Here is a 24,308-nt window from a genome sequence, read left to right as displayed (position 1 = left end):
GAATGATCATAAGTTTGATTTCCTATGCTTGACTGAGACGTGGCAACAACCAAATGACTTCTCACAGTTTAATCAAACTATTCCTCCTGGGTTTGTGTCCACCTGCAAATCCTGTGACACCGGTAGGGGGGGGGGGTGTCGCGGTACTTTACAGTGAAACGTGGAAAGTGTCTTCCATAACTGTGCCTGTGCATGTTTCATTTGAGTCCATTGTCCTACAAATCAACAGGCCAAATCCTACCAGACTAGCCACTGTTTATTGACCACCGAAGTCCAATAACAATTTCTTAAATGAACTTTCTGTTTTTCTAACCTTTTTATGTTCTTTATCCCTCAATGCAATATTGCTGGGTGATTTTAACATACACATGGACAATATCCACACTACTCTCACAAGGGATTGTACATCATGCCTGGACAGTTTTGGATTACAGCAATACAGTTAAGGTCAAAATTATTAGCCCCCAAGGAACTATGGAACATTTCCCTAAAATTCTGCTCAATGTTTGCATCATTCATAAAACTTTACATAGTAAAACATTCATCAATGTTAAGGCCCCTATTTGGTACATTTTGGAATGTAAAATAAATCTTCATGTTTGCTATATCCCAAAAGCAGTGAAAATTGAGGTGGTCAAAATTATTAGCCCCCCATGTGATTTTTTTGCTTTCAAACCACACCTGAGCAATCAATCAGCATTGAACTTTACTTAAGGGACTCCAATGCACAGGGCTAGTGGCACTTGAACACTTGATTGAGAGGGACTACTCTTAAATTCTTGGTAAGAAGTAATTTTATCCTGCCAAAAAGTAAAAAAAATCAGTCTGGAACTCAGAAAGAAGATAGTAGATCCTCATCTTAAGGGGGAAGGCTATACTGCCACTTCCAAGCGTCTCACAGTGTCTAGAACAGCTGTATGTTGCATCATTGGAAAGCACAAGGAGACAAATTGTGTTAGAAACAAACCTGGGCCTGGTCCAAAGTGCAAGATTTAAAAAAATTTGGAGAGGAAAATAGTCAGAGATGTCAACAACAATCCCCGGATCTCTGCCAAGATGATTGTTGCTGAACCGGCCTCTTCTGGACTTGATGTTTCAGGGAAGACTGTTGTGAGGGCTCTTCATCGTGGAGGGCTTCGAGGTCATCGTCCAAGAAAAACTCCATTGCTCACACAGCGGCACACCAGAGCCAGACTGAAGTTTGCCCGTGGACATTTGAAATATGGACATAGTCTACCGTGCTTTGTTTTGATTTTATGCTGTCTGATACGGTGCTGTTTTTTTTTTACTGTGTTTTGTAAGGTGTCCTTGAGTGTTTTGAAAGGCGCCCACAAATAAAATGCATTATTATTATTATAACTTTCACAATATGCTCAAATGATTGTCATCAGATGGCGCTGTGGATGGTCGCCTTGGTTCAGCTCTCTCTTGTACTTTTTCTGTTTGTGTTTGTTTGTTTAGTTTGCAGCGCCCACTACCTGATCACATAAAGCAGGAAGAGCTTCTAAGTCTCCAACTGTCCACTGGACAAACTTTTTTACCGACTTTAATTGAACATGTTAATGAACGTCTTGCTGAGGTCTTGATCGGTACAGCCCTGTGGACTACGATGAAGATGCTGAAGGGGTAAGCGAGCCGGAGCACTCATTAAACTGCGACAGCGGGGATTTAGAACCACACTCCCCCCAATCCACCTGGTGAATGTCCGCTCTCTGGCCAACAAGATGGACGAACAGCTACTCCTCAACAGAAAAAAACTCTGACTTTTCCAGATCTGCTGTCCTGTGTGTCACTAAAACCTGGCTTAGTGAGCATATCACGGACAGTACACCTCATCTGCCACAGTTCCACCTTCTCTGCATGGACCGCGGCACGGAGCTGTCGAGAAAAAGAACGGGGTGCTGGCATATGCTCCTACATAAACAAAGGTTGGTGTACGGATGTCACAGTGTTGAAGAAATCATGCAGCCCTCACTTAGAGACTTTTTACACTGATTGTGAACCATTCTATTCACCGGGGGAATCGTCATCATTTATTCTGGTCGCTGTCTGTATCCCACCCCAGGCCTGTGTTAAAGAGGCGATAAAAAACCTGGCTAAACAAAGAGATGCCCGACTCAAATGTGACTATCCCCGGATTCCATACGGTTCTTGCGGACAGAGACCCCACTGCGAGCGGTAAGAAGAAAGGAGGAGGACTTGCTATGCTTGTCCACTCCAGATGGTGCAAGCCGGGGCTGAAGCAGTGGCTCAATGCTCAAACATCACTAGAAGGCAGCTACTGTTACAACTTGAGATGGAGAGGCTCCAACAGGCGGACCATACAGTTCAGCACCCTGAATGGCCACCAGGTTGGCAGGAGATTCACGAGGACAGACTCCAACCCGCTGAAACAATCCTACCAGGCATGACAGCTGAAGCTACTGAGGTTCAACTGAGAATCATGGCCAGACTTAAGACAACTAAACTGTTGACTGAAAGTAGTTTTCTGAACTTTTACTTGACATTAAACTTTAAATTTAAAATTATATTAAACTTTTCATATTACACCAATATTTGCCTCCCTTTATTGGCTTCCTATCCATGTTAGATCAGAATACAAGGTGCTCCTGCTTCTGCTGATAAAATCCTAAATGGGCTTGCTCCATCCTCCCTGTCTGATCTCCTTAAACAGTACATTCCATCTCGAGCTCTTCGCTCTCAAAATACAGGGCTCCTGTGTGTACCCCAAGTTAAAAAGAAGTCAGCTGGTGGCAGCAGGGCCTTTTCCTATCGGGCCCCGTTCTTGTGGAATAACCTGCCTGCTGCCATCAGACCATCAGAGTCTGTTGAGTCCTTTAAATCCAAACTTAAAACTCATCTTTTTGCCTTAGCCTACAATTAGTTGCCTTTAAGTTGAGTGCTTCACAACCTGTACTGGATGATGGGTTGGTTTCTGTCTCAATGAAATTACCAACCACTGTTCTGCCCACGACATTATAGAGTATAGATTATAGAGTATAGATTATTGACTATTGAAAACTGTTCTCTCTCTCCGAATGATGTTTTCTCCTTTCTCTTCTCCTGTATACGTATGCTAATGATGTGATGTGAGTCTCCTCCATATGCACGTGCAGTCTGTCCTCCTCCCAGGTCTCCATGGCGATTGTGGTCACCACCTGGACACTGCTTGGCATGCCCCTCATCACATTTTCTTTTTATCCATATAATTTTTTTTATCCTGTTTTAATGTTATATCCTTCTCTCACCCAGATGTGGGACTAATGTGTTTTTTACATGGTGATACTGGTCACATGGCTCGGGTCCTGGGCTGTTCTGGTGGCGTCTGGACACTGCTTGGCATCCTCCTCATCATATTCTTCATACATTTTATAATTCCATTATAACTGTGTTATCCTCTTTCAGACCAGCTCCACTGACGGAGTACTGCTACGGTAATGGAAAATGACACTGCGAGTCGAGTTGAGTGGAGTCGGTACTATGTAGTGGAAAAGGGGCATTAGATGATGATGAAACGTATCAGTCAGTAAACGCTGTGTCCAGCTGAACTGGTTCACGTCTCTGAGTTTCTCAGCTGGATTATTGAGCATCAAGACTTCTGTAACGTTCCTGACTGGAGTCCATGCACAACACAATTTAATTAAGACAGTGAACCATGAGAAGGTTTACTGTGGAGGTGCATTTGTCTTATCTCTTTCTTGATGAAGAGATGGGACCTGCCTTATAAGGTGTGTTGTCCTCTTGCCCTTCCTCTTCCTCCTCTATCAAGCCCTCCTCCTCCTCCTCAAAGTCCTGATTCAGCGCCAAACGCATCTCTGGACCCAAATCCTGGAGAGTCTTCAGACCGGCTTTACACAGCTATACACACACATGCACGCACACACACACACACACACACACACACTGTCAAAATAACATATACACACACAAAATTAAACACACAGACTTATATTCAGTTATATACACACACCTGAACAGCAGACGGGTTTGTGGCCTCGGCTTCTCCTGGTAAGACTCCTTTCTCCTTCCTCTTTCGAAACTTCCGAAAGTAATCCTGAATCAAAAACGTGGCATAGAACTTCCCCACCGTCACCTCCTCCTCTGGAAAGCAGGAGGAAGCAGAAGAAAAGTGTTTTAATGCTTACAGGTCTGGTAGTCTTTTATTAGTACTACTGTAACCATCAGTAGTGCTAATAGTCCAAGGATTAATAGTCTAACCCCTTGACATTCTCCTCCTACTATTAACAGCCATAGTAGTTGGTAGTATTCATTGCAGGTAGTCATTAATACCAGTATTTGTTAGTTTGTAGTATCAGATGTTATCAGTAGTATCAGTAGTGTTTAGATAGACGGCTGATGTGAAGAGCTGTAGACACTACAGAGGTATAAAGTTGATCAGCCACAGCATGAAGATATGGGAAAGAGTGATAGAAGCTAGGTTAAGAGGAGAGGTGATGATCAGCCACAGCATGAAGATATGGGAAAGAGTAACAGAAGCTAGGTTAAGAGGAGAGAAAGAGTAATAGAAGCTAGGTTAAGAGGAGAGGTGATGATCAGCAGCAGCAGTATGGTTTCATGCCAGGAAAGAGCACCACAGATGTGATGTTTGCTTTGAGAATGTTGATGGAGAAGTATAGAGGAGGCCAGAAGGAGTTACATTGTGTCTTTGTGGGTTTAGAGAAAGCATATGACAGGGTGCTGAGAGAGGAGGTGTGGTATTGTATGAGGAAGTCAGGAGTTGCAGAGAAGTATGTAGGAGTGGTGCAGGATATGTATGAGGGCGGTGTGACAGTGGTGAGGTGTGTGGTTGGAAAGACAGATGGGTTCAAGGTGGAGGTGGGATTACATCAAGGATCGGCTCTGAGCCCTTTCTTGTTTGCAATGGTGATGGACAGGTTGACAGACGAGATCAGGCAGGAGTCTCCGTGGACTTATGATGTTTGCGGATGACATTGTGATCTGTAGTGAGAGTAGGGAATAGGTTGAGGAGAGCCTGGAGAGGTGGAGGTATGCACTGGAGAGAAGAGGAATGAAAGTCAGTCGGAGCAAGACGGAATACATATGCGTGAATGAGAGGGAGGACAGTGGAATGGTGAGGATGCAAGGAGTGGAGGTGACGAAGGCATATGAATTTAAATACTTGGGGTCAACTGTCCAAAGTAACGGGGAGTGCAGGAGAGAGGTGAAGAAGAGAGTGCAGGCAGGGTGGAGTGGGTGGAGAAGAGTGTCAGGAGTGATGTGTGACAGAAGGGTACCAGCAAGAGTTAAAGGGAAGGTTTACAAGATGGTTGTGAGACCAGCTATGTTGTATGGTTTGGAGATGGTGGCACTGACAAATAGACAAGAGGAAGAGCTGGAGGTGGCAGAGTTGAAGATGCTACAATTTTTGTTGGGAGTGATGAAGAAGGACAGGACTAGGAACAAGTATATTAAAGGGACAGCTCAGGTTGGACGGTTTGGAGACAAAGCAAGAGAGGCAAGTTTGAGATGGTTTGGACTTGTGCAGATGAGAGGTGCTGGGTATATCAGGAGAAGGGTGCTGAAGATGGAGCTTCCCTCCAGCTTAGTCGGGCGTCCCTACAGACACATTTGGCCATGTCTGCGGGTGGGAAGCCAAATGTGGGTAATGGGTATGTGTCCTGGTCGCTGCACTAGCGCTCCCTTTGGTCGGTCAGGGCGCCTGTTCATGGAGGGGGACTGGGGGGAATAGCGTTAAACTCCTCACTGTAAAGTGAAAAAAAGCAGCTGGTGACTCCACATGTATCGGAGGAGGCATGTAGTAGTCTACAGTCCTCCCCTTATTGGCAGAGGAGATGGAGCAGCCACCGGGACAACCCAGAAGAGTGGGGTAATTGGCCAAGTACAACTGGGGAGAAAAGGGGGGAAAAAAAGCCAAAAAAAAAGAAGAAGATGGAGCTACTAGGCAAGAGGAGAAGAGGAAGACCAAAGAGGAGGTTTATGGATGTGATGAGGGAGGACATGCAGATGGGCTGGTGTGACAGAGGAAGATGCAGAGGACAGGAAGAGATGGAAATGGATGATCTGCTGTGGCGATCCCTAATGGGAGCAGCTGAAAGTGGTAGAAGTAGTAGTGTTTAGTTAGTTGTATTAGTACACGGTAGTATCAGTAGTAGTACAAGTTGGTAGTGTCAGCAGTAGTTAGTTTCATCAGTAGATGTTAGTAGTATTATTAATAGTTAGTATAATTAGTAGGTGTAGTCATACCTTCATGTGGAGGTATTACTTCGTCCAGGAGTTTGGGTTTCATTCTTTTCCAGATTTTTTTTATGATCACCCTCAACTCTTCATTCTCCTGCTCCGGGTTACCTGGCAACATACATGGGGGTGTGGCACAAGTCATAGGAGAAACTAGCTAGCTTGCAGCTAACAATTCCCATTGCTCTTAAGGAAAAGTGCTAACGAATATAGCCTGCTGTTTCAAGACACTGGTCAGAGAACAGTTCAGCGCAGCAGATGATTTGGTGACACGGGAGCTTGAGACTCGCTTCTCTGGATGAAGCACAGGCTGTCTCACCAATACAGAACTCTGAATTCATTCATTCATCTTCAGCCGCTTCTCCGGGGTCGGGTCACGGTGGTAGCAAGCTAAGTACAGCACTCGAGATGTCCGTCCCCCCAGCAACGTCTTCCAGCTCCTCCTGGGGATCCCAAGGCATTCCCAGGCCAGATTGGACATGTAGTCGCTCCAGCGAGTTCTGGGTCTACCCTGGGATCTCCTCCCAGTTGGAAGTGCCCGGAAAACCTCCAAAGGAAGGCGCCCAGGAGGCATCCTAATCAGATGCCCGAACCACCTCAACTGGCTCCTTTCGACGCAAAGGAGCAGCGGCTCTCCTCCGAGCTCCCTCTGGATGTCCGAGCTCCTCACCCTATCTCTAAGGCTGAAACCAGACACCCTATGACAGAAACTAATTTAATTTCATTTCAGAAATGAAAACTCCAAATTTGAGTCATAAAACCCTGAGATACTTGAAGAGTTTGAACCACACCTCAGTTCTTTAACCAAAACTCCATTAATTTTATCCACTGAGAAAGATCCTTGGCCTATGACAGAATGCAGACAGATAGAGAAGACAGAAAGACAGGTTGTGTTATAAAGAGAAGGTACAGGTTGACATAAAGTACCTTCAGTCTTGATCTTGAGGGCCGTGCGCACCAAAGCAAACAGTGTGGCGTTAAATGTGACCGTTCCATCACTGTTCAGGGGCATGTTCATTGCTACCAACCTCTGAGAGGGAGACGGAGAGAAACATACAGAGAGAGACAAAATGAGAGAGATCCCAGAAGGTAGAATCAGTTCATCTGGACACAACGTTTACTGAGAGAAGCGTTTCATCACTCATCTAACGTTTCTGTCAATAAACGTTGTGTCCAGATGAACTGATTCAACTTTCTGTGATTTCCTTACCAGGATTATTGAGCATGCATATAGACAAAGAGAGATAGAGGGAGAGAGACAGACAGAGAGACAGAAATAAAGACAGACAGGAAGAGAGAGATAAACAGATAAACAGAGAATCAAATCTATATTTATGGATCAGTGTGTGTATAAATATACACAGTGGTAAGAGGAGGATTAACTCAATTAAATGCAGTTTATTCACCCTTTTTATTCACAGAATCAATTTATAACTTTTCAGGGTGGTTTAAATCTTCATTACACAAACTCAGTGTACATTACCATATAATATGAGGTATTTCAATGGAGCTGAAGAAGATAAGATTTTCATTGGGAGTGATGAAGAAGGACAGGATTAGGAATGAATATATTAGAGGGACAGCTCAGGTTGGACGGTTTGGAGACAAAGCAAGAGAGACAAGATTGAGATGGTTTGGACATGTGTGGAGGAGAGATGCTGGGTATACTGGGAGAAGGATGCTGAATATGGAGCTGCCAGGGAAGAGGAAAAGAAGAAGGCCAAAGAGGAGGTTTATGGATGTGTTGAGGGAGGACATGTGTGTGGTTGGACTAACGGAGGTTTGCAGAAGTCAGGAAGATATGGAAACGGATGAATCACTGTGGCGACCCCTAACAGGAGCAACCACACAGGTGCTCCTTGTAGAGCTGATGGTTCCCTGGGAGGATCGGATAGAGGAGGCAAATGAGCAGAAGTGATTCAAGTACCAGGAGTTGGTGGATAAGTGCTGAAGGAGAGGCTGGAAGGTGCATCGTGAGCCCATTGAAGTGGGGTGTAGAGGCTTTGCTGGGTTGCTCACTGTGCAAGCTCTACACCCTACTTGGCATCACTGGAGCTGCTAAAAGGAAAGCCATCAAGTCTTCCATGGAGGCTGCAGAGAGGGCCTCCAGATGGCTTTGGATCAGAAGGAGTGATCTGTGGGCCAATGCTGCTCTGGGACAGAAGCCAGGGCCTGATCAACCCTGGCTGGGTCGCCTGAGAAAGGGTGTATGATGTTGAAAGACCCGAAACACCCGAGGACCTCAGGAAACATCACTGATGATGTGTCCCAGTGCATTCTAGGATGTATCCATCTATAAAATCCAGTGAGTCAAGTAAATTCTTTATCAGACAGTACAAACAAGGCTGTTTCATGCCATAAGCAATCAGCTAGACAGCTGATGATTGCTTACAGCATGATACAGGCTTTTTTTTCCTACATCTATATTGATAGTCCGCTCCTCATTTGTTGAGCACTTTTATCAACACAATTGACGGTTTCTGAAACACACACACACACACACACACACACACAGGACAGTTACAAATACCTGGGTATTCTACAGGCAAATGGAAACTATGAGGAGGTCAGCTACAGCCGAATACCTCCAGAGAGTGAGACAGGTCTTGAGGAGCCAGCTCAATGGGAAGAATAAGATCCAAGCAATAAACACGTATGCCCTACCAGTCATCAGATACCCAGCTGGAATAATAAACTGGCCAAAGGAAGAGATAAAGGCCACAGATATCAGGGCAAGGAAACTCCTGACAATGCACAGAGGGTTCCACCCAAACTCCAGCAGCCTGAGACTGTAAGATAAGCGAGAAGATGTGGGCTGAGGATTAGTGAATGTCAGGGCCACTATCCAGGATGAAACAAGGAACATCCATAGTACATCAGAAAGGGGCCCCCCAGTATGAACTGCTGAGTGAGTACCTCAGGCAGCAGAAGAAATAAGAGTGTGGAGGAAGAAGAAGAGGAGGTATCATGGAAGATCAAGCCCCTCCCCATGGGATGTACCATCGACGGTTAGAAGACAGCTGATATTGAGAAATCCTACTGGACTGAAGCACAGCACAGGGGCTCTGATCATACCAGCAGAAGAACAGGCACTCAGGACAAGACCAATTGAGGCAGAGGTCTACCACACCAGACAAGACTATTTCTTGAAGAATTTGGAGAATTTGTCTCATGTCTTATTACTCATTCTGATGAGATTCTAATTCTTGGTGATTGCAATATTCATCTGAATAAGGCTGCTGATCCTTAAAGTAAAGCCTTTCTGGTGCTGGTTGATACTTTCAGGTTTGCTTCGCTCAGCTTGTTCAAAAGTCGACTCATTGCAGTGGTAACACCCTTGATTTGGTTTCGTCTAAAGAGATAGCTGTTTCTCATCTGAATGTTTTACGGCAAATTTGAAGCATTATTGGCCTGTCCAGTTAATGTCAGCACAGATGTAATTGCCATTTGCTACATTGGCCCTTCCACTGTAGCAACTGCCCGAAATATTGGCTCCTACTGACTTAAATGTGGCCCTCTCTAGTGTCCTCGATTCAGTTGCACCTCTCACTACCAGAGCTAGGCGACTAAAGAGGCCTACACCCTGGTTTAATGATGAGACACATGCTCTTAACCGGGCCTGCAGGAGACTGGAACGTAAGTGGCGAAAATCTAAATTGGAAGTTTTTACCTATCATGGCACAAGTGTTTATTGAAATACAAGCGTGCTTTATCTGCTGCAAAAACAGTGCATCTCTCTAACTTAATCAATATTAATAAACATAACCCCAGATTTCTCTTTGACGCTGTATCTAAACTTACTAAAAAGCAGCCGTCTATTAGCTGCTCACCAGTCACGGCCGATGAATTTTTAGATTTTTCTGCAATAAGGTTGATGAGATTTTAAACAAAATTTGTTCTTTAACTCCTGCAGATCCTGTCTTACCAAATTCATATCTATACAATGAGTCACTGATAGTCCCTCTTATTACAGCTTTTGAGGCCATCTCTCAATACTTTGGCTAAATTCGTGTCAGCTTCTAAACCAACTACTTGCCTACTTGATCCCTTACCAGCAAAACTTTTTACAGACCTCTGGCCTTTCGTGGGACCTACAATGCTAGACATTGTTAATTTCTCACCTACTACTGGCATTGTTCCCAGCAGTTTTAAGACAGCTGTGGTTAAACCTCTACTTAAAAAAAACTGCACCTCGATCCAGGGTCTCTTAATCACTATTGACCAGTCTTTAATCTTCCATTCTTCTCTAAAGTTCTAGAGAGTTGTGTATCAACAACTTTCAACCCATACAGAAGAAAATCATCTACATGAAGCTTTTCAGTCGGCTTTCAGGCCCTGTCACTCCACTGAAACTGCTCTGACCAGAGTGGGGAATGATCTTTTACTGGCTATGGACTCTGATTCCACTTCTACTACTGGACCTCAGTGCAGCCTTTGACACCATTGGTCACTGTATACAATTAGACAGATTAAATTGTATTTTGGTGTCTCTGGTTTAGCTCTCTCTTGGCTTAAGTCCTATTTATCTGGAGGAACACAGTGTGTCCGCTATAGTAATATTACATCAAAATTCTCTGACATTAAATATGGTGTACCTTTTTCTCTCTTGGTCAAATTATACGCAGTTATGGAATACATTTCGATTGCTATGCGGATGATACTCAGCTGTATGTGCCTATACAGTCTGACGATCAAACTCAAATGACTAACTTAGAGGCCTGCTTGGCCACTGTGAAAAATTGGATGTCACTAAATGTTCTACTTTTAAATTCGGATAAAGTCGAGATGCTGGTCATTGGCCCTGCTAGACACAGACACCAATTTGATCAAGTAATGATAACAATCGATAACTGTGATTTCACAAAGTGTGGCAGCCAAAAATCTTGGTGTTACGTTTGATCCCAGCCTTTCCTTTGATAAGCACATGAAAGAAATCACCAAGACTGCCTTTTTTCACTCACATAACAAAATTCAGTCTTTTATGTCCATGGCTGACGCAGAGATTCTAATACATGCATTTGTTTCATCCGGACCTGATTACTGTAATGTTCTGTTCTCAGGTCTGCCACATGCTAGTACTAAAAGTCTTCAGATGGTTCAGAATGCTGTAGGTAGAATCCTAAATAAATCTAGGAAATTTTACCATATTACACCAATTCTTGCCTCCCTTCATTGGCTTCCTATCCATGTTAGATCAGAATACAAGGTGCTTCTGCTGACTTATAAAATCCTAAATGGGCTTGCCCCATCCTACCTGTCTGATCTCCTTAAACCTTACATTCCATCTCGAGCTCTTCGTTCTCAAAATACAGGGCTCCTGTGTGTACCCAAAGTTAAAAAGAAGTCAGCTGGTGGCAGCAGGGCCTTTTCCTATCGGGCCCCGTTCTTGTGGAATAACCTGCCTGCTGCCATCAGACAATCAGAGTCTGTTGAGTCCTTTAAATCCAAACTTAAAACTCATCTTTTTGTCTTAGCTTACAATTAGTTGGCTTTAAGTTGAGTGTTTCACAACCTGGACTGGATGGCGGGTCGGTTTCTGTCTCAATGAATTTACCAACCACTGTTCTGCCGACAAGACATGTCTTTCCTCTCTTTGTTGAATGATGTCTTCTCCTTTCTCTTCTTGTGTTTGAATAATGTGATGTGAGTCTCTCTTGTGTGCACATGCAGTCTGTCCTCCTCCCAGGTCTCCATGGTGATGGTGGTCGCCACCTGGACACTGCTTGGCATCCCCCTCATCACAATTTCTTTTTATCCATATACTTTTGTTATCCTGTTTTAATGTTATATCCTTCTCTCATTAAGATATGACTCTTTTTTTTTTTCCAATGTGGTGATGGTGGTCACGTGGCTTGGGTCCTGGGCTGTTCTGGTGGCGTCTGGATGATGCTTGGCATCCTCCTCATCATATTCTTCATATATTCTATAATTCCATTATAGTTCTGTTATCCTCTCTCAGTGTTGTATTGCGTACACACAACATTCATTGAACATTGTGCATTCTGGGAGAGAGATCCTCCTCTGTTGCTCTCTGTTTTTCTCCCTGTTAAAGGTTGTTTTTTTTTAGGGATTTGTTCCTTATCCAATGCAAGGGTCTAAAGACAGGATGTAAAACACTAGCTGGGAAAGAATACACTGAAAGACATAACCAAGTGGCTGGGATAGTGTACAGGAATATCAGTACTGAATACAGACTGGATGTCCCCAAGTCCAAATGGGAGACAATGGCAGAGTTAAGATCCTGTGGGACTTCAAGTTCCAGACTGACAAGCAGGTGCTGGCTAACCAACCAGACACTGTGGTGGTCGACAAGGAACAGAAGACAGCAGAAGTGACCGATGTAGCAATCCTGAGCTACAGCAACATCAGGAAGAAAGAGCACGAGAAGCTAGAGAAATACCAAGGGCTGAGGGAAGAACTAGATCAGATGTGAAAGGTGAAGTCCACAGTAGTCCCAGTGGTAATAGGAGCACTACAGGCTGTGGCCCCCAAACTGGGAGAGCGCCTCTAGCAGATTTGAGGAACAACATCTGAGGTCTCTGTCCAGAAGAGTGCAGTCCCAGGAACAGCTGAGATACTGTGCAGAGCCCTCAAACTCCCAGGCCTCTGGTATAGGACTCGAGCTCAAGGAAGACACGCACCACCCGAAAAAGTTTGAGAAGGAGATTTTGTTCTTTTTTCATATATATAAGCAGACAAACATATAGATAGATAGATAGATAGATAGATAGATGTGTTTATTTCTGTCTCAGGTGTCTTTAATGGACAGTACATAGTAGAATCTTGATACCTTACAGGCGACTCTGTGAGGACAGAGTTTTCCAAAACCCAGAGGAGGCTGAATTCTCCTCAACAGAGCAACAACATCCAGGTGCTTTATTCTGCCCCTAAAACAGCACAACATAAATAATTAAACACAACAGAACACAACATACCAGCCCTAACACAAGTCAATGCAGACTAACAACAGATCAGTCCACTCTGTCGTCATGTTGTAGTAACATGCAGTAGTCACAAGATGGTGTGTGGTTCACTGTCCCAAACCCCATTCTGCTTTTCCTTCTGAGGAATGAAGTCACCTCAGATAAGGTGTGTGACTGACAGGGAAATGACCCCGATCAACCCCCCCCCCCCCGTTCAAATTCACATGACTGCATCCATAGGACCTCATTTAACTTGGAACACAATCGGTGGGTGACTTAACCTTGGTGTTAGAGACAGATTTATCTAGGAGAGATTTAGTTTTTGGGTGCTGGGGTGTTGACATGGCTGTGACCCGGAACAGACACACATCAGAACAAACTGCAGAGGAAACACATCCAGAACATCTAAAACCCTTCAGATAATCAATGACGACAAGTGTGTGTGTGTGTGTGTGTGTGTGTGTGTGTGTGTGTCTTACTTGGCCTCAGGGTCGTACTCAGACCAGATCCTCTTAAACTCGTCCAGGTGATGCGGGCCCAGAATCGACCAATCACGTGTCAGGTAGTCAAAATTGTCCATGATGACAGCAACAAACAGGTTGATAATCTGAAGAGAGAGAGAGAGAGAGAGTTATCTGTATCTGTGTGTGTGTGTGTGTGTGTGTGTGTGTGTGTGTGTCTGTGTGTGTGTGTGTCTGTGTGTGTGTCTGTGTGTGTGTGTGTCTGACCAGAAAGGCACACAGCATGAAGAAACTGATGAAATAGACGATAGCAAAGGTGCTCCCACAGCTGAATTCCTCTCCGGGTTCAACGTCCGATTCCGGGTCACAGCGTTTCCCCGGCAGGCTGGCCAGCATGATCTCCTGCCAGGCCTCACCTGTCGCACACCTGCCTCACACACACACACACACACACACTACCTGTCAGTCTGTCTGTGTACGTGTGGTGAATGGAAGAGTAGAAGAGGTGAAAGGAGGAGTAGAGGAGGTGAATGGAAGAGCAGAGGAGGTGAAAGGAGGAGTAGAGGAGGTGAAAGGAGTAGAGAGGGAGGTGAAAGGAGGAATAGAGGAGTTGAAAGGAAGAGTAGCAGGGGTGAAAGGAGGAATAGAGGAAGTGAAAGGAAGAGTAGTGGAGGTGAAAGGAGTAGAGGAGGAGGTGAAATAGGAGCAGTGGAAGTGACCTGAAGAGCAGCAGCACAGCCTGAGGAAACGTCTGGAAGTTGTTGTTCCTGTTTATCTGAGTGTGATCCTGCATGGCGACCTTCCCAAAGGTCTGGGGGACACACACACAGGCAGAGAGACAGACAGACAGACACACAGGCAGAGAGACAGACAGACGGACACACAGGCAGAGAGACAGACACACAGGCAGACGGACACACAGGCAGAGAGACAGGCAGACGGACACACAGAAAGACAGACAGACAGAGATTTATATTAAACCTCCACAATTCTTGTTCTTTTCACACAACTTTCGCCTATACACCACAGAGCTGATTGGTCGGTCACTGTGCTGATATTTCCCATGATGCAGCACGTTTCACTTGTAGCGACCAGTGAGTCCAAACAGCCCTTCATAAATACGTCCACTCTCCTTCATTAAGTGTCTCCAGAGGAGGGCAACTAATGAGCAGAATGTGTCCTCACACACCAGGCCGGTGTTGTGTTGTTGTAATGAGATCTGAACATGATGGTGTGAGCAGAATGTGTCCTCACACACCAGGCCGGTGTTGTGTTGTTGTAAAGAGATCTGAACATGATGGTGTGAGCAGAATGTGTCCTCACACACCAGGCCGGTGTTGTGTTGTTGTAATGAGATCTGAACATGATGGTGTGAGCAGAATGTGTCCTCACACACCAGACCGGTGTTGTGTTGTTGTAATGAGATCTGAACATGATGGTGTGAGCAGAATGTGTCCTCACACACCAGGCCGGTGTTGTGTTGTTGTAAAGAGATCTGAACATGGTGGTGTGAGCAGAATGTGTCCTCACACACCAGGCCGGTGTTGTGTTGTTGTAATGAGATCTGAACATGGTGGTGTGAGCAGAATGTGTCCTCACACACCAGGCCGGTGTTGTGTTGTTGTAATGAGATCTGAACATGATGGTGTGAGCAGAATGTGTCCTCACACACCAGGCCGGTGTTGTGTTGTTGTAAAGAGATCTGAACATGATGGTGTGAGCAGAATGTGTCCTCACACACCAGGCCGGTGTTGTGTTGTTGTAATGAGATCTGAACATGATGGTGTGAGCAGAATGTGTCCTCACACACCAGACCGGTGTTGTGTTGTTGTAATGAGATCTGAACATGATGGTGTGAGCAGAATGTGTCCTCACACACCAGGCCGGTGTTGTGTTGTTGTAATGAGATCTGAACATGATGGTGTGAGCAGAATGTGTCCTCACACACCAGGCTGGTGTTGTGTTGTTGTAATGAGATCTGAACATGATGGTGTGAGCAGAATGTGTCCTCACACACCAGGCCGGTGTTGTGTTGTTGTAAAGAGATCTGAACATGATGGTGTGAGCAGAATGTGTCCTCACACACCAGGCCGGTGTTGTGTTGTTGTAAAGAGATCTGAACATGATGGTGTGAGCAGAATGTGTCCTCACACACCAGGCCGGTGTTGTGTTGTTGTAATGAGATCTGAACATGATGGTGTGAGCAGAATGTGTCCTCACACACCAGGCCGGTGTTGTGTTGTTGTAAAGAGATCTGAACATGATGGTGTGAGCAGAATGTGTCCTCACACACCAGGCCGGTGTTGTGTTGTTGTAATGAGATCTGAACATGGTGGTGTGAGCAGAATGTGTCCTCACACACCAGGCCGGTGTTGTGTTGTTGTAATGAGATCTGAACATGGTGGTGTGAGCAGAATGTGTCCTCACACACCAGACCGGTGTTGTGTTGTTGTAAAGAGATCTGAACATGATGGTGTGAGCAGAATGTGTCCTCACACACCAGGCCGGTGTTGTGTTGTTGTAAAGAGATCTGAACATGATGGTGTGAGCAGAATGTGTCCTCACACACCAGGCCGGTGTTGTGTTGTTGTAATGAGATCTGAACATGATGGTGTGAGCAGAATGTGTCCTCACACACCAGGCCGGTGTTGTGTTGTTGTAAAGAGATCTGAACATGATGGTGTGAGCAGAATGTGTCCTCACACACCAGGCCGGTGTTGTGTTGTTGTAAAGAGATCTGAACATGATGGTGTGAGCAGAATGTGTCCTCACACACCAGACCGGTGTTGTGTTGTTGTAATGAGATCTGAACATGATGGTGTGAGCAGAATGTGTCCTCACACACCAGGCCGGTGTTGTGTTGTTGTAATGAGATCTGAACATGATGGTGTGAGCAGAATGTGTCCTCACACACCAGACCGGTGTTGTGTTGTTGTAATGAGATCTGAACATGATGGTGTGAGCAGAATGTGTCCTCACACACCAGGCCGGTGTTGTGTTGTTGTAATGAGATCTGAACATGATGGTGTGAGCAGAATGTGTCCTCACACACCAGGCTGGTGTTGTGTTGTTGTAATGAGATCTGAACATGATGGTGTGAGCAGAATGTGTCCTCACACACCAGGCCGGTGTTGTGTTGTTGTAAAGAGATCTGAACATGATGGTGTGAGCAGAATGTGTCCTCACACACCAGGCCGGTGTTGTGTTGTTGTAATGAGATCTGAACATGATGGTGTGAGCAGAATGTGTCCTCACACACCAGGCCGGTGTTGTGTTGTTGTAAAGAGATCTGAACATGATGGTGTGAGCAGAATGTGTCCTCACACACCAGACCGGTGTTGTGTTGTTGTAAAGAGATGTGAACATGATGGTGTGAGCAGAATGTGTCCTCACACACCAGGCCGGTGTTGTGTTGTTGTAAAGAGATCTGAACATGGCGGTGTGAGCAGAATGTGTCCTCACACACCAGGCCGGTGTTGTGTTGTTGTAAAGAGATCTGAACATGAAGGTGTGAGCAGAATGTGTCCTCACACACCAGACCGGTGTTGTGTTGTTGTAAAGAGATCTGAACATGGCGGTGTGAGCAGAATGTGTCCTCACACACCAGGCCGGTGTTGTGTTGTTGTAATGAGATCTGAACATGATGGTGTGAGCAGAATGTGTCCTCACACACCAGGCCGGTGTTGTGTTGTTGTAAAGAGATCTGAACATGGCGGTGTGAGCAGAATGTGTCCTCACACACCAGGCCGGTGTTGTGTTGTTGTAAAGAGATCTGAACATGATGGTGTGAGCAGAATGTGTCCTCACACACCAGACCGGTGTTGTGTTGTTGTAAAGAGATCTGAACATGATGGTGTGAGCAGAATGTGTCCTCACACACCAGGCCGGTGTTGTGTTGTTGTAATGAGATCTGAACATGGCGGTGTGAGCAGAATGTGTCCTCACACACCAGGCCAGTGTTGTGTTGTTGTAAAGAGATCTGAACATGATGGTGTGAGCAGAATGTGTCCTCACACACCAGGCCGGTGTTGTGTTGTTGTAATGAGATCTGAACATGATGGTGTGAGCAGAATGTGTCCTCACACACCAGGCCAGTTTAGCAGCATGTTTTCTGTTCACGTTCTCCTGAAGAAACAGACTGGCTGACTCTCCACTTTGTTAACAGACACAATGAGGGACTGTTCATGATGGAGAAGCGTCCATCAAGTTTTCACAGACATGGACGTCAGTCCAGCAGGTGACATCCTGGTCTGTCATGGCTTTACTGTCAGAACCTTCAGTGTGGACTGTCTAGAGTCATTTGACCCGACGAGTGGCAGAGCGACAGGACCTGGGTGGTCGGTCCTGTTTCCTCCTGGTTTTTATTTGTTCACTACTTCGGAGAAAATGTCACAGAACGTGTTGTTTAGTAATGAAATACAGCCATGAACCACTAGAGGGCGATTTCCATTTGCACTTCAACTGAACAAAGCCCTCTAGTGGTTTGGAGGATAGCCCACCTGCATGCCAATGACGGCGTAGATGAAGAAGATCATAGCGATGAGCAGAGCAACGTATGGCAGAGCCTGGAGGGAGGACAAAGTTAGATTCACAACACTGACGCTGTGCCCTCCAGCATGGCAGCAAAGCAAATATTCTAAATACATGTCTACTCTCCATCATGTGACTATTGCCCCAATTTAGCCCCACCTCCTTAACCCTGCGCTTTTAGACCCACCCCCTGACCTGCAGGGATTTGATGAAGGTCCACAGCAGGGTGCGAATACCTTCCCCCTTGCTCAGAAGCTTGACCAATCGCATCACTCGAAACAGGCGGAAGAAAGTGATGGATACACGAGAGCTGTCCTCTCCACTCTGAGGGCGCGAGAGACAGACAGGGGGGGGGGATTTAATGATACTTTAATAAAAATTACAAAATGTTGCAAAACAATAATCAGCAGGACAAAGACCAACATGGTCGGTAACATCAGATTCACAGAATCTGAATCATCTCAGTACTCCCCAAGACCAGCTCATCATCCAGCACACAGGATCTTTACAACACCACAGGACATATGACAGATAAGTGACCCTGGAATGAGGACGTATGATAGATAAGTGACCCTGGAATGAGGACGTATGATAGATAAGGGACCCTGGAATGAGGACGTATGATAGATAAGGGACCCTGGAATGAGGACGTATGATAGATAAGGGACCCTGGAATGAGGACGTATGATAGATAAGGGACCCTGGAATGAGGACGTATGATAGATACGTGACCCTGGAAGGAGGACGCATGATAGATAAGGGACCCTGGAATGAGGACGTACGATAGATAAGGGACCCTGGAATGAGGACGTACGATAGATAAGGGACCCTGGAATGAGGACGTACGATAGATAAGGGACCCTGGAATGAGGACATACGATAGATAAGGTACCCTGGAATGAGGACGTACGATAGATAAGGGACCCTGGAATGAGGACGTACGATAGATAAGGGACCCTGGAATGAGGACGTACGATAGATAAGGGACCCTGGAATGAGGACGTACGATAGATAAGGGAGCCTGGAATGAGGATGTATGATAGATAAGGGAGCCTGGAATGAGGACGTATGATAGATAAGGGAGCCTGGAATGAGGACGTATGATAGATAAGGGACCTTGGAATGAGGACGTATAATAGATAAGGGACCCTGGAATGAGGACGTATGATAGATAAGGGACCCTGGAATGAGGACGTATGATAGATAAGGGACCCTGGAATGAGGACGTATGATAGATAAGGGAGCCTGGAATGAGGACGTATAATAGATAAGGGAGCCTGGAATGAGGACGTGCGATAGATAAGGGAGCCTGGAATGAGGACGTACGATAGATAAGGGAGCCTGGAATGAGGACGTACGATAGATAAGGGAGCCTGGAATGAGGACGTACGATAGATAAGGGACCCTGGAATGAGGACGTACGATAGATAAGGGAGCCTGGAATGAGGACGTATAATAGATAAGGGAGCCTGGAATGAGGACGTGTGATAGATAAGGGAGCCTGGAATGAGGACGTATGATAGCTAAGGGACCCTGGAATGAGGACGTATAATAGATAAGGGAGCCTGGAATGAGGACGTACGATAGATAAGGGACCCTGGAATGAGGACGTACGATAGATAAGGGAGCCTGGAATGAGGACGTATAATAGATAAGGGAGCCTGGAATGAGGACGTGTGATAGATAAGGGAGCCTGGAATGAGGACGTATGATAGCTAAGGGACCCTGGAATGAGGACGTATAATAGATAAGGGAGCCTGGAATGAGGACGTATAATAGATAAGGGAGCCTGGAATGAGGACGTGTGATAGATAAGGGAGCCTGGAATGAGGACGTATAATAGATAAGGGACCCTGGAATGAGGACGTATGATAGATAAGGGACCCTGGAATGAGGACGTATAATAGATAAGGGAGCCTGGAATGAGGACGTGTGATAGATAAGGGAGCCTGGAATGAGGACGTATGATAGCTAAGGGACCCTGGAATGAGGACGTATAATAGATAAGGGACAGCTCATCACCTTTTCCAAACCTGAACAACAGGACAGTGAACATACATAAGAAGAATTAATCAATATGAGTGACTGAAAACTGTTTAAAATCATATGACTGCTGTAACATTATTAAATTATAAAAACGGAGAGTAAAACTACTACGACCACTACCACAACTACTATTACTACTACCACCCCTACCATTATTACTACTTCAAAAGTACTTACACTGAACTCTGTGACCACGATGTCGACCACACTGCCCACGACAATCAGAGCATCAAAGGAGTTCCAGGCATCTATGAAGTAGTGCTGAGGACCCCCCCCCCCACACACACACACACACATTCACAGTGTATTGAGTCCAGATGTTCATCGGTACTTTGTCTCCATCCTGAATGTGTGTTCCTCTCATTTCATCTTCACAGTTAGAGATAAATAGTGAGATGATGACCTCACATGTATCATCTCATCTTCACAGAGACAATAATAATAATAATAATAATAATAATGATAAATCAATCTTATATAGCACTTTTCTAACACTCAAAGTCTCTTTACAATAAACGGGGGAAACAAGACAACAGATAAACACAACAAAAACATACATGAGATGATGACCTCACACGTATCATCTCATCTTCACAGTTAGAGATGATCAGTGAGATGATGACCTCACACGTATCATCTCATCTTCACAGTTAGAGAGGATCAGTGAGATGATGACCTCACACGTATCATCTCATCTTCAGTTAGAGATGATGACCTCACACGTATCAGCTCATCTTCACAGTTAGAGATGATCAGTGAGATGATGACCTCACACGTATCATCTCATCTTCACAGTGAGAGATGATCAGTGAGATGATGACCTCACACGTACCATCTCATCTTCAGTTAGAGATGATCAGTGAGATGATGACCTCACACGTACCATCTCATCTTCACAGTGAGAGATGATCAGTGAGATGATGACCTCACACGTATCATCTCATCTTCAGTCAGAGATGATCAGTGACATGATGACCTCACATGTATCATCTCATCTTCAGAGTGAGATGATGACCTCACATGTATCATCTCATCTTCAGTTAGAGATGATCAGAGTGAGATGATGACCTCACACGTATCATCTCATCTTCAGTCAGAGATGATCAGTGACATGATGACCTCACATGTATCATCTCATCTTCAGTTAGAGATGATCAGAGTGAGATGATGACCTCACATGTATCATCTCATCTTCAGTTAGAGATGATCAGTGAGATGATGACCTCACACGTATCATCTCATCTTCCCAGTGAGAGATGATCAGTGAGATGATGACCTCACACGTATCATCTCATCTTCCCAGTGAGAGATGATCAGTGAGATGATGACCTCACATGTATCATCTCATCTTCAGTCAGAGATGATCAGTGACATGATGACCTCACATGTATCACAGGACACCTGATCAAACATTTGACTGAATATGAAAGCAGAGCTGTGGGTTGTTGTGTTCCTGTGATAAGTTTGTCATGTTTTTAATGTTTTAAACACTTTCAGATGGAGCTTCGATGGGAAGTGCTGGATAGATAAAGTGCATCATCATTCTTTGATCATGAACATATCTGCCTCTCAGGCATTTAACACCAGAACAACCAGGATTTCAATCCTACCTAAAACCACCATGGGCGGTCAACATGACTGCTGGTATTAAACTCTATATTGTTTCAAGATAAATACCCAACTAAGATATTAATGCATTACATATGTTAGTGTGTCTGTTAGGAAACTAACTGACACCAAAATTAAAATTTTAACAACTTTAATACTGTTTTTAAACAATTTAAAATGGCCGCTGTTCAACGCCTGTAAATACTGCAAGGCCTCGGTGGTAGTCATGGTGTGTCTGTAACCAGACATGTTGGGAATAATCACAAATCAAGTGTAGACTATTTCTCTGCACTGGAGGGCGCTAGTGTGTTTCTAGGACAGAGCAACGAACTTCACGAAGGAAATGATGCAACCAACACACGTCATAAATACTGACATGACGCACACGGCCACTCATAATGTGTGCGTGATCATGTTCACCGCTCATGGTGGTTTTAGGTAGATCTTATCATGACTTTATTTTTGTGTGCTCATTTTAATGTAAATACATGTAAATATATGTAATTTTAGGAGCGTTCGGAGAGCGGCAGGTCATCATGACCGTCTTACTCGTTCTAGTGTTAACAGAAATCCTATGGAGACAGACCAGTTTGTCCTGTGTGGTGTGGGTGTACAGACAGAAGAGTGTGTGTGGGTACATGTCAGTCATGGTGTGGGTGTACAGACAGAAGAGTGTGTGTGGATACATGTCAGTCATGGTGTGGGTGTACAGACAGAAGAGTGTGTGTGTGTACATGTCAGTCATGGTGTGGGTGTACAGACAGAAGAGTGTGTGTGGATACATGTCAGTCATGGTGTGGGTGTACAGACAGAAGAGTGTGTGTGTGTACATGCCAGTCATGGTGTGGGTGTACAGACAGAAGAGTGTGTGTGGATACATGTCAGTCATGGTGTGGGTGTACAGACAGAAGAGTGTGTGTGGATACATGTGAGTCATGGTGTGGGTGTACAGACAGAAGAGTGTGTGTGTACTTGTCAGTCATGGTGTGGGTGTACAGACAGAAGAGTGTGTGTGGATACATGTCAGTCATGGTGTGGGTGTACAGACAGAAGAGTGTGTGTGGATACATGTCAGTCATGGTGTGGGTGTACAGACAGAAGAGTGTGTGTACATGTGAGTCATGGTGTGGGTGTACAGACAGAAGAGTGTGTGTACATGTGAGTCATGGTGTGGGTGTACAGACAGAAGAGTGTGTGTGGATACATGTCAGTCATGGTGTGGGTGTACAGACAGAAGAGTGTGTGTGGATACATGTCAGTCATGGTGTGGGTGTACAGACAGAAGAGTGTGTGTGTGTACATGCCAGTCATGGTGTGGGTGTACAGACAGAAGAGTGTGTGTGTGTACATGCCAGTCATGGTGTGGGTGTACAGACAGAAGAGTGTGTGTACATGCCAGTCATGGTGTGGGTGTACAGACAGAAGAGTGTGTGTGTACATGTCAGTCATGGTGTGGGTGTACAGACAGAAGTGTGTGTGTGGATACATGTCAGTCATGGTGTGGGTGTACAGACAGAAGAGTGTGTGTGGATACATGTCAGTCATGGTGTGGGTGTACAGACAGAAGAGTGTGTGTGTGTACATGCCAGTCATGGTGTGGGTGTACAGACAGAAGAGTGTGTGTACATGCCAGTCATGGTGTGGGTGTACAGACAGAAGTGTGTGTGTGTGTACTTGTCAGTCATGGTGTGGGTGTACAGACAGAAGAGTGTGTGTGTGTACATGTCAGTCATGGTGTGGGTGTACAGACAGAAGTGTGTGTGTGGATACATGTCAGTCATGGTGTGGGTGTACACACAGAAGAGTGTGTGTGGATACATGTCAGTCATGGTGTGGGTGTACACACAGAAGAGTGTGTGTGGATACATGCCAGTCATGGTGTGGGTGTACAGACAGAAGAGTGTGTGTGGATACTTGTCAGTCATGGTGTGGGTGTACAGACAGAAGAGTGTGTGTGTGTACATGTCAGTCATGGTGTGGGTGTACAGACAGAAGAGTGTGTGTGTGTACATGCCAGTCATGGTGTGGGTGTACAGACAGAAGAGTGTGTGTACATGCCAGTCATGGTGTGGGTGTACAGACAGAAGTGTGTGTGTGTGTACTTGTCAGTCATGGTGTGGGTGTACAGACAGAAGAGTGTGTGTGTGTACATGTCAGTCATGGTGTGGGTGTACAGACAGAAGTGTGTGTGTGGATACATGTCAGTCATGGTGTGGGTGTACACACAGAAGAGTGTGTGTGGATACATGTCAGTCATGGTGTGGGTGTACACACAGAAGAGTGTGTGTGGATACATGCCAGTCATGGTGTGGGTGTACAGACAGAAGAGTGTGTGTGGATACTTGTCAGTCATGGTGTGGGTGTACAGACAGAAGAGTGTGTGTGGATACATGTCAGTCATGGTGTGGGTGTACAGACAGAAGAGTGTGTGTGTGGATACATGCCAGTCATGGTGTGGGTGTACAGACAGAAGAGTGTGTGTGGATACATGCCAGTCATGGTGTGGGTGTACAGACAGAAGAGT

At 45.3% G+C, this 24,308-nt stretch overlaps 1 protein-coding gene across 1 annotated transcript in view; it reads right to left on the bottom strand.

Annotated features, from left to right (window-relative positions):
* The window catches only part of cacna1fb (calcium channel, voltage-dependent, L type, alpha 1F subunit), a gene marked incomplete at its 5' end in the record, with an annotated part of 128,982 nt that overhangs the window by 20,608 nt on the left and 84,066 nt on the right, over positions 1-24,308 (bottom strand). Inside the window, 11 exons of the mRNA XM_056301732.1 lie at positions 3,746-3,858; positions 3,971-4,101; positions 6,226-6,327; positions 7,144-7,246; positions 13,007-13,103; positions 13,619-13,746; positions 13,868-14,027; positions 14,320-14,411; positions 18,100-18,165; positions 18,326-18,454; positions 20,354-20,437. Of these exons, the coding sequence (XP_056157707.1) occupies positions 3,746-3,858; positions 3,971-4,101; positions 6,226-6,327; positions 7,144-7,246; positions 13,007-13,103; positions 13,619-13,746; positions 13,868-14,027; positions 14,320-14,411; positions 18,100-18,165; positions 18,326-18,454; positions 20,354-20,437 (1,205 nt within the window). The remainder of the gene's footprint in view (positions 1-3,745; positions 3,859-3,970; positions 4,102-6,225; positions 6,328-7,143; positions 7,247-13,006; positions 13,104-13,618; positions 13,747-13,867; positions 14,028-14,319; positions 14,412-18,099; positions 18,166-18,325; positions 18,455-20,353; positions 20,438-24,308) is intronic.

The sequence above is a fragment of the Lampris incognitus genome, unplaced genomic scaffold (assembly GCF_029633865.1).
Source record: "Lampris incognitus isolate fLamInc1 unplaced genomic scaffold, fLamInc1.hap2 H_6, whole genome shotgun sequence".
Lineage (NCBI taxonomy): Eukaryota > Metazoa > Chordata > Actinopteri > Lampriformes > Lampridae > Lampris > Lampris incognitus.
Note: the sequence above shows the minus strand (reverse complement) of the source record. Positions and strands in the feature narration are given on the sequence as shown.